Source organism: Vombatus ursinus, unplaced genomic scaffold, assembly GCF_900497805.2.
Source record: "Vombatus ursinus unplaced genomic scaffold, bare-nosed wombat genome assembly UNPS02012602.1, whole genome shotgun sequence".
Classification (NCBI taxonomy): Eukaryota; Metazoa; Chordata; class Mammalia; order Diprotodontia; family Vombatidae; genus Vombatus; species Vombatus ursinus.
The window spans coordinates 1,404,998-1,415,759 of NW_020952380.1; the positions used below are offsets into that span (position 1 = coordinate 1,404,998).

The 10,762-nt window shown below is 35.0% G+C and overlaps 1 protein-coding gene across 3 annotated transcripts in view; it reads left to right on the forward strand.

Moving 5' to 3' along the window:
• RMND1 (required for meiotic nuclear division 1 homolog) overlaps positions 1–10,440 on the forward strand; it is a 53,588-nt gene extending 43,148 nt beyond the window's left edge. For all 3 annotated transcript variants that reach the window (XM_027858003.1, XM_027858005.1, XM_027858004.1), the window contains 5 exons: positions 2,797–2,861; positions 3,657–3,733; positions 4,709–4,829; positions 8,203–8,319; positions 10,230–10,440. In XM_027858003.1, coding sequence (XP_027713804.1) covers positions 2,797–2,861; positions 3,657–3,733; positions 4,709–4,829; positions 8,203–8,319; positions 10,230–10,262 — 413 coding nt within the window. In that variant the 3' untranslated portion in view covers positions 10,263–10,440. The remainder of the gene's footprint in view (positions 1–2,796; positions 2,862–3,656; positions 3,734–4,708; positions 4,830–8,202; positions 8,320–10,229) is intronic.
• The last annotated feature ends 322 nt before the right edge of the window (positions 10,441–10,762 follow it).

Consider the following 10,762-nt stretch of genomic DNA (forward strand, 5'->3'; position numbering starts at 1 on the left):
TAATCTAAGACAAGGTGGTAAAAAGTACAGTAAGTGAGTTGAGTTGTAGAGTTGAAAGGTGACTGAAACTGCACTCTTCAAGGTTGCCATTGATATCTTTATTGCTAAGTTAAAACATCTGACCTCTCCTCAGCATTTGACACTGTTGACCACCCCTTCTTCTGGAAACTATGGTCTCACTGGGTTTTTGTGACGTTGTTCTGTTTTGGTTCTTTTCCTGCCTGTATGACAAATCTTTCCCAGTCTCCTTTACCAGGACTGTCACCCATGTCCCACATCTTAATCTGAGTGTACCCCAGAGCTGTGTCCTGAGCTCTTTCCTCTCCCTATCCTCAGATCTCATTTGCTTCCATGGAATCAGGTATCATCTTTATAGAGATGACTCCCAAATTGACCTCTAGTCTTGTATCACCAACAGACTATTGGATACCTTAAACTCAATATATTCAAAACTGAATTTGTTATCTTTTTTCCCTAATCTTATCCTTCTTCACTTCACTGTTTCTCTTGAAGACATGAATATTTCATGTTATCAAAGTTTGAAACACAGGAGTCATTCTGAGCTCTTTACTCTCACATTCCACATCCACACATTTAAAATCTTATTACAATCATCTTATTACAACCTCACTTCTCACTTTGACTAAGAAAATAGCTTTGTAATTGGTTTCCCCTCTCTAGTCTAAAAAGCTGCCAAATTGGTATTTCTAAAGTACAAGTCTGACCATGTCACTCCTCTGCCCATGTCTTCTGGCTTCAAAGTCAACTCTATTTACAACATGGTTCCTTCTAGAAACATACTCTATCTCTAGCTATCCATTCCTATACTGGTTTCCACTTCTTTTGTGTCCCCCAACATGCTGGTCCTGGTGAAGGAGTCTGCACATGCTTTTCTTTCCACTGCCATTTCCCAGACGCTTCTTGTGCTACCATCACTTGGCTGTTCATCAGCGTTCCTTCAGTAAACGATTATCATTGTTGACAGTATTAGAAATACCACATTTAGATCTTTCACTTCTACTATATAAAAACGTGGCAGTGCCTGGTAAGATGATGTCAAGCAGACTTGCCTGGATCCTAGTAAATATATACAGAAGGCATGTGTGCTGGAGGCAGCATAGTTGTATGGATAGCTTTTCAAGGTATATCAAAGAGAAGATTTCCAAAAGAATGGCAAAGAGGTCAGCTTGTGCTTTTCCCTAATAAAGCAACCAAGTCATCAGTAACTTTCAATCTACATATCTACTTTATCACCTCTATAAAAATCTTGATGAAAATGGCCTATATGTTTCAGAATATGGAAACAGAATAGACAGGCTTTCACAAGTGATTTTCTATAGTAAACCACATCTTTGCAATCATACAACTGACTAAACGACATAAGGAATATAAAAGTCTGTTGTATCAGTCATCACTTTTGTGTGTGTGTGTGTGTGTGTGTGTGTGTGTGTGTGTGGCAGTTAAGGGGTAAGTGACTTGCCCAGGGTCACACAGCTGGTAACTGTCAAGTGTCTGAGGTTGGATTTGAACTGAGGTTCTCCTGACTTCAAGGCTAGTGCTCTATCCACTGTACCACCTAGCTGCCCCATCGACTTTTTTTTTTAAGTCAAGTATAAGACTTGGTTGAACAAGACAGCTTTAAAAGACCTCCTCCAACTGTTGCATATACAGAGGTCAAAATACGAAATTCTGTAACAGCTTTGACTGTAAAACAAACTTTATAACAGCAGTAATAACTGGCTTTTATGTAGTGCTTTTAAAGTTTATAGAGTGCTTTACAATTACCTCAAGTCTCACAATCACCCTTTGAGATACATACTACAAGTTGTATTCCTGTTTTACAGATGACGAAACTAAGTTTCAGAGAGATAACTTTCCCATCGTTATACAGTATCAGAAATAAGATGTAAACACACTTCTTCCTGATTTGAAGTCAGTCATTCTAGTTACTATTATTGTGGTTCCATCAACTCACTAAGTACTAACAGCAAATGGAGCATAAAACAGGAGAAGTATGCTCACTTACGATGTTCACCAAGAAAAGGATGTCCTGCTTGAGGTCCAGATAGGACTTCAAGTTGATAGCACTGATCTTCTAATGCCCCTATTTATAGATGGTATTAGGTACCATATCTAGTCAGATATCTAGATATTTTTAAAAGCATGGCCGTGAAAGTAACTGAATAAATTCTAATCTCCCTAGCCTAGCATTCAAGGTCTTTCACTATCTGGTACCCCTTACCATTTCTGGATTATTTTATACTATCCTCCTGCATATGCTGTATGCTCTAAATAAACCATACTATTAATTGTACTCCATATATGCCCTATGTCTTCCTGCCTGTGTGCCTTAGCTCACTTTGTACCCTCTGCTTGGAATGTCCTTCCCCTCTTTGTTAAATTCCTGCCCAGTCAGGAAACCTTCCCAGTAATGATGTTTTCCCTGAAAAAAGTGCCCTTCTTATACCTCTCATAAACTTGTATATTATTTTTATTATACAAAAAATTATGTTCTTTTATGTCCTTCTAAATGACTGTAACTTTCATGAGGACAAGGGCAATGATTGTAGCTTCTTTCTTGTTCCCTCTTTCTACTAGAGCTATTAAGACTCTAAGTTTTTTAAGAGCAGGAACTGTTTTCTTTTTTCCTAAGTACTTGGAAAAGTTCTTGTACATAATAGGCCCTTCAGTGTTTGTTGATTGTATGTTATGTACACATCAAAAACTTAATAAATGTTTGTTGTATTTTAATTTTAAAGATATAAAAACTATTCTTTTTAAAAATTTCTTCCTCAGTGAAGCTGGCTATTTGGGAAGCATCACTGGATGATTTTGTTGAGTCTATTCAGTCAATTCCAGAGGTAATAATTTATGCCAACTCTATATGTATTTTTCAAGTAAAAAGGAATCAATCTTATTTGAGAGGACACTTTAAAAAGTTTTAATTGACCAGTCAACAAAACAAAACAATGATAAATACCAGGAAAATTATACACAAAGGTACCCCAATCTCCCAGCTCTCCCTCTCTTAGTTCAGGCAGAACAGGGTGCAGAAATAGAGCATTTAAGCACCATAATGTTTTTTTTTTTAGTTTGAGTTTAAAATTCAGACAAATACTTTTATTGAGATTTTGATGCAATTAAGATTGCAAAACTTGGCAAAAAACAGTGATAAAATATTTCCTGTCTCCAAGAAAACAGTTATCTGTAGCCTTCAATTAAAAATGCTGGAAATTATTTTGCTGTTGTACAAATATTTTGCCAGACTATGATTAGAGTTAAGTAGTATGACAGGAAATTTCACAAAAGAGTATTTTAATGTCATTAATACTTAATTTTTATTTCTTGACCTCCTTATTTTTAAGGTGAAAAGATTTTTCAGTTATGCTTAAGAGATGAGGTAAGAAGCCACAGTCTCTACAAGAGGAGATAAAGCTAGTGTTTCAGAGGAAATGATGGGGTGAAGATGAACATAGAGGTGCTTGCATAATAAGATTTTAAAGCCTTATGAGGGTAGTGATGATATACAACTAAAGACAGTCATGTATATAACATCTTAATGATAGTAAATCAGAACTCTGCAACATCTTGTGAGGCTTAATTTAAAATTAAAAGTCACAACCTAAATCATGTATCAAATTGCTGTTTTTCTCTAGGCTTTAAAAGCTGGAAAAAAGGTGAAACTTTCTCATGAAGAAGTTATGCAGAAAATGGGAGAACTTTTTTCATTAAGGTAAAGATTTCTATTAAACATCTCTTATGTTGAAAATTTTCCTAAAATACATGAAAGGGTTTTTTTTAAAATGCCACATTTATGTTGAGTAGCTATTTTCATAATAACCATAAACAAACAAAAAACCCTTTCTTTCTCATAAACATAAATATGTAGGGCAGTTAGATCAATTTTCATGCTTTGGGGGAATAAATCTTAATTTTGATGCAATTGTGATAGGGAACTTTAGTTATCTAGATACCGTCTGGAGCTTTTCAGTCGCAGAGCAGCTAATTTCTTGATTTACTATAATGATTACATCCTATAAAAGGTGGAGGAAATAGGAGAAAATTTTATTCTAGGTCTAGTTCTCACTGAAATGGAGAAATTAGTTGATGAGTTAGAAATTATATTACCGCTGTCTCCTAGAGTTGTGATAGAGGAGAGGAAAGTTGAGTATAGTTTGTTCTGCACCTTAAATTTTGGGAGAGCAGATTTCAAACGGCTGAGAGGGAGAGTAGACAGGATTCTACAAGTGAGCCCAGTAGGGATAGGAAATTCTCAAGAATATAATTCAAATAAAATTATTTTCAAAAGAAAACTAATTACAGTGAGTGGGGAAACTGATAATTGTCAGAAGAAACCAATGTTAGACGAACAGAAAACTTACCCAAATAATTTAGGTTTTAAAATTATGCATATCAACATACTTTCCTCCTATATTACACATACTGTTACACTTGATAAGTTCATTTTTTTGAACTGCTTTGGCTGTGGAAGAAATATATTTGGAAATGAAAATGATGTAAAAATAAAAGACCTATACAAGTTAAATTTTTTTTATAAAAATGTAATAGTAAAATATATTAGCATAATGGCACGAGCAGAGGTTTTTACATTGATTTTAATTCAACTACTAAAACACTTAAATTCTAACATAATTTTATTATCTAAAAATTTAAAAGTAAAAACATTTATACTTTTGCTTTTTTACAGACACCGTATAAATTTAAGTTCAGACTTCCTGATGACCCCTGATTTCTACTGGGATAGAGAAAACTTGGAGGCACTTTATGATAAAACTTGTCAGTTTCTTAGCATTACTCGTAGAGTTAAGGTAGGTCTTCTGTTCTTCCCAGAAAAAAAAAAAGCAACCTTTTTGTCCATAACTATTTATAACAGTATGAAAGGGGAAATCCATTTGGCATGGTTATTGTTATTTCTTAGAGGCAGTATGATGTAGTGGATAGAAAGATAATCTCAGAATCAGAGAGTCTTGTTTTCTAGTCTCAGTTCTGACACATTGGCTATGTGACCCTGGACAAGTCAGTTGACCTTGTTTGTCTCAAGCAACTTTTTAAGACTATAAATTGCAGAAGTTACCAGTTTGCATTGATAGGGAAAATTTTCTCACTATAAGTTCCTGACACCAGCAAAATTATAGGTTCAGTCTAAAAAAAATTTTTCTGACTTCTGCTTAATCTTTCCTACCCTATATAATATTGACTTTGACTTATGTGCACTAACAAGATGGAACAGTGATATGACTGATTCCATTCTTGTCCATAATAGGGCCTTCCCTTTTTCTTCTCTCTTCTAAATCTCTTACATTCCAGCTTCCAACCTTATCATTCCACCAGAATTGCCCTCACCAAAGTTATCTGATCTCTTAATTGCCAAATCCATTAGCCTTTTCTCAATCCTCATTCTCCACCTATGTGCAGCCTCGGACAATGTTGATCAACTTTCTCTTCCTTTATATTGTCTTCTCCCTAGATTGTCAGAACAATAGCGTCTCCTAGTTTCTCCTTCATATCTGACAACTCCTTTGCCCAGTCTTCCTCCAGATCATGCCCCCTAAACGTAGGTGTCCCACAGGATTCTCATCAACTCCATGGATTTAATCACTATCTCTATGCTGATGATTTCCAAATCTACCTGTCCTGCCCTAATCTCCTTACTGACTTCTAATCTCACATCTCCAGATACTCAGTACTCAGAAAGATACTCTAGATTCATTTAAACCATCTTTTACTAATAATAAAATTACTAATTAATTTTGCCAGGTGTTTACTCAATTCTGTGTTAGGAATTGGGAAGGACAACTTAAAGAGAGGTAGGAATGTTTGAGGGATACAAGATGTGAAATGTAAGCTAGAAGAGATATCCCTTTTTCCTTAAAATTAGTAGTAGGCATAAGATAATTTTTTTCAAAATGACAAGAAAGCAAAAAGCATAGCAGAAGGAAAGAAATAACAGGTAAGGCTTATGGGCATAGGAGAAGATATTCAACTATGAGAAATAAAGGGTTGCATTAGACAAAATGGCCACACTATTGTGAATTTTATATGCATTTTTTGATGTAACTTATCTCATCCAATATTGTCTTATGGAATCTGCATGAAACAGTGGTTTCCATGGTGTTTTGTCACCCAACACATTCTCTCAGGCTTCTCCTTTCTACCTGTAGAGTTTATTTTTCTAATATTTAAAAGATTCTATTCTCTACATTTTTTATTTAGCACCTGCCTATTCTTTAATACTTAGTAATACTTCCTAAACACTGACTTGTTTTTTAGTTTCTTCAGTCAGCAGAAATTTGCCTCCCCCTTCCTGCCTTCCCCAGAATGATAGAAAAACAAAACCCCTATTATAAACGTGTAAAACACAGTCAAAACAAATTTCCATGTTGGCCATATCCATTTATATACATATACACATATATAATATACATACATGTTTTATGTCATATGTATAAGCAGTTTATATTATACAAATAAACATACGTATAAGGCATTACGTGTAGAACCTGTAGCTTTATATTGGCACCAAAACAAATATCGATAACTCCCTGTGACATGTATCTTTTCCTCTTCTTCACTTATTTGCTTTTTTTGCTCCTTCCCTTTTTCTTCTCTTCTGGTGCTACAATCCTGAAGTGGTTCTTAGAGGCATTGCTTCAGCCTAAAGAAGTAACTAAACTTTGCTTTAGAAGTTAACATCTGGTAATGGTGGTAAAGGTGGGAGATAGCTATACAAATTCATGTCTGAATTGCGTGTTATAGTACTATAACAAAAATGCTGCAGTCAGGTTGTCAGTTTTGAATGTCATAATATTATGGGGATGAGGTTTTAGCAGGTGTGAAGAACCTTGTTAATTCCCTTACGTACATCTTGGTCCTCTGCAGTGGTAGCAGCAGTAACAGTGTAGGCAGACTTAAACATTACCTTCCTGATAGTTTGTCACACTGATCTATCCTTGACCTCAATATTATTACAATAAAATATTAATGCGGAATCATGTGACTCTAATAGTGAATGTTTAATATGTTATTTCTAAGTTTAAATCTTTGGATTTAAATAGTACTTTTTTTTTCTTTTTTTACACCTTGACATGATTAATAAAGGAATATACCACACTGATGAGTGGAAGCAAGAGAAAACAATGACATTCTTGCAGAATACAAGTAACAATTTAGATATGGCCCTTTCTAAAGTACTTGAAACTGAAAAAATATTAATGTTTAACCTTTTTGAATGAATTCACAAATTCTGCTTCCATTCTTGGAAACCACCATTTTGGACTCAGAAGGGCTTCTAATTTAGAATTTTAAGTAGTGCCATCTATTGTTGAGTTCATAGCAATTCATATTTTAAGTTAATAGACTTCATAGTGATGGGGGCCAGAGGATTTCCATTCTTTTATTTTTAAGTTCATTTTCATAATAGATGAGGTGGCTACAGGATGTAATGTTTCACATTGGTAGGATTTTTTTATCTTGAAAAGAATGTACATGATGAATATCAGAATTAATATTTGAAAAGTGGTCTAAAGAAAACAACATTTGGGGCAGCTAGGTGGCGCAGTGGGTGGAGCACCGGCCCTTGAAGTCAGGAGGATCAGAGTTCAAATGTGGCCTCAGAACAAACACTTGACATTTACTAGCTGTGTGATACTAGGCAAGTCACTTAACCCCACTTGCCTTAAAAAAAAAAAAAGAAAAAGAAAATAGCATTTAAGGTCAGAAGGCCTGAGGCTGTTTTTTCATCTGTAAAGTAAGAATATTAATTATACCACCTGCTTTGAAAAGTTGAGGAAAATGCTTAATAAAGAAATGTATACATATGAATTGTTATTAGAAAGGCTGTTGAGTGACAGCAAGGTACAAGTGGATACGGAGCTGGCCTCAAAGCCAGGAAAACCTAGTTTTAAGTCTTATCTGTGACACATGTTGGCCGTGTGATTCCAGGCAAGTCATTTAATCTCTGATAGACAACTAAATCTGTAAGTTGCAAAGAAAATGTTGACCTGCATTGGTACAGAGTTTTTTTTATCAGGAGTTCTTTATATCAGTAAATCAGTTTCAGCCCCTAAACTTCATCTTTAGACCTTTGATAGAGATTTCAAAAACAAAGATAAGCACTTCAGCATGTGCCGTTTCATGTATTTTTTCGGTCAGAGCTCTGGACAGATTTTTTTCTTTTCACAGGTGATGAATGAGAAGCTTCAACACTGCATGGAATTAACAGACCTGATGAGAAATCACCTCAATGAAAAGCGGGCACTCCGCCTAGAATGGATGATTGTTGTACTTATCACCATTGAGGTAAACAGGGGATTTTGATATTTTTTAATCTGAAGGATTTGTAATTTCATATGCATTGAGTACTCTTCTCCGATAATGCAAATTTTAAATCCATGCATAGCATCTTCTCAAGGGTGGTTGTCCACATTTTCTCATAAAACTGCCAGTGTTTTTTGAAAGCAAATTTCTGGGGCCCTTTATCTTCAGTCTGTATTCAACAACTGCCTTAGGGACATCTTGAAGTACTTTAACTGATAGGCTTCTTAAACTCAAATTGGCTAGAGAATTCATTCTCTCTCTCTCTCACACACACACATACACCCCACCAAAAAAAACCCAACACCTCTTCTCTTCTGAACTTCCCTCTTAGTGTGGTAAATACTACCACTTTCCCATTCACCCAGGTTCATAACCTCAAAGTCATCCTTCAGTCACCACTCTCTCAACCCATATATCCAATCCATTGTCAGATCTTTCTCCCTTCACAGTACCTGTCAGATGTCCTCTTCTAATACCGAGCCACTGTCCTAGTTCAGGACCTCATCACTTCTTACCTCCTCCTTCCAATTGGTCTCCCTGCCTCAAGTCTCTCCTAGCTGACAAACTGTTTTTCCTAAGTCTGCCATATCATCCCACTTCCTATTCAAAATAACTCTACTTACTTCAAACTACCTCCAGGATCAACTAAATACTCGTTTGTCACTTAAAACTCATTAGGATCTGGCCACTACCTACCTTTCCAGTCTTTTTAGTTTAATTTCCCTCTTGCACTCTATAATCCAACTATACTGTCTTATTGACTGTTCCTCATACATGGTACTTGGTCTCCTATCACCCTGCCATTGCACTGACTGTTTCCCATTCCTGTATTGTTTTCCTTCCTTGCCTCTCAGCGTCTTAGTTTTCTCTTTTTTCAAGACTCAGCTTAAATTGATTCTTCTGTAAGCCTTCCCCTCTGAGATTGCCTTCCATCTGTTTTGGGTAGATCAAGTATAGTCATTTACGTTGCCTCCCACATTAGGGACTATTTTTACCCTTATTTCCAAGAATTCTTGGGGTATAGTAAGCACTTAATGAATGCTTTTTCTCAAGAATACCAGGATAATACTCAAGAGTTTTCCCTATCTGATTCTTGCTCTGACAGGTTTACTTCCTTTTCTGTTCATATATTCCCTCAATAGATTTCTATACTCCACAGCTTATATGCAAGTGATACTGGTAAGATGTTTCTATCAACCATGCACCTGTTATTTGTAATTTTAATTCTGAGATCATTGTGTTGCATTAATTTGGAGCAATACAGTATCACTGAGAAACATAACATTGTTAAATGCTAGAATTTTTTTTTTTTTACATAGCAGTGAATAACTTGAGATCATTGAGGGACCCACACACTCAAATGCAAGTCATCCCAGTTCTGTCCTTCAATTCAATTCTAGCCCCAGTTCATCATCTATCTGTAGCACTTATTAATGGACTAAAGTTTTCATGCATTTTGTTTTTTCTACCAGTATCTTTCATGTTTTTCTGAATTTCATTTAGGAGTCTTGCCAAACCAAATATGACCAAAATTGCAAAGGTGTTTTGATGTAGAGAAGAAATAAAATGTTTGATTTAACTCTTTCATGGTTTGTATAGGAGTATATAGGAATGGTTTCCAGCCTCTAATGTACCATTTATATTTAAACATTCCCAGTATTTTTTAAAACATTATTAGTGAAATAGGCAAGTTTGATACAGTAAAACAAGCAGAAAATACCTGTTCCTCCAGCTCAAAACCACCTGGTACAGAAAGGCCTTGAGAGACAAGTTCCATCTATGAGAGCCTTTTGAAATAAACTTTTCATTTTTAGAATTTGCTTTGTAATAAATCTTAATAATCAATGAAGAGAATTTTAAGTTTATAGTAATTTTCTTTATTATTTCCACAGGTAATGTTTGAACTTGGCAGACTATTGTTCTAATTATATGAAAAAGATGTGGATAACTGGAAAAATTGATGGATATTTAAAATATACTAAAAAGTATCAATGACAGATATGTAAATAATAGGAAGCAAATATTCCTTTTTGTCTGATCTTTTATAGTGGTTCTAATCTTTGTATATATTTTTCCGGTCAAATAAATATTATGACTGTTGTACTCAAGTTGCATGTCTCTCCCTCTACCCATAGTTCTTTGGTTTTTAAAAATAACTAAGAAATTCAGGTATTGGTATTCCTACATGCAAGATACAGTAAAAAAAAATCATTTTGTCTCGTGTGATCCTACCTCTGTCACCAATTCTTCACCTACCCATAGGTCTTAATACTTAGCCTGTCCTTTTCAATGAATTTTTTACCAATCATATTTCTATTACTTTCTAATATTTTTCAATATAATTTCTATTATAAGCAAGCACACTCTCTAGCCTTCTAAATATCTAATTTAAGGTAGCAGAGTTTATCCTAGGTGGAACCTGCTT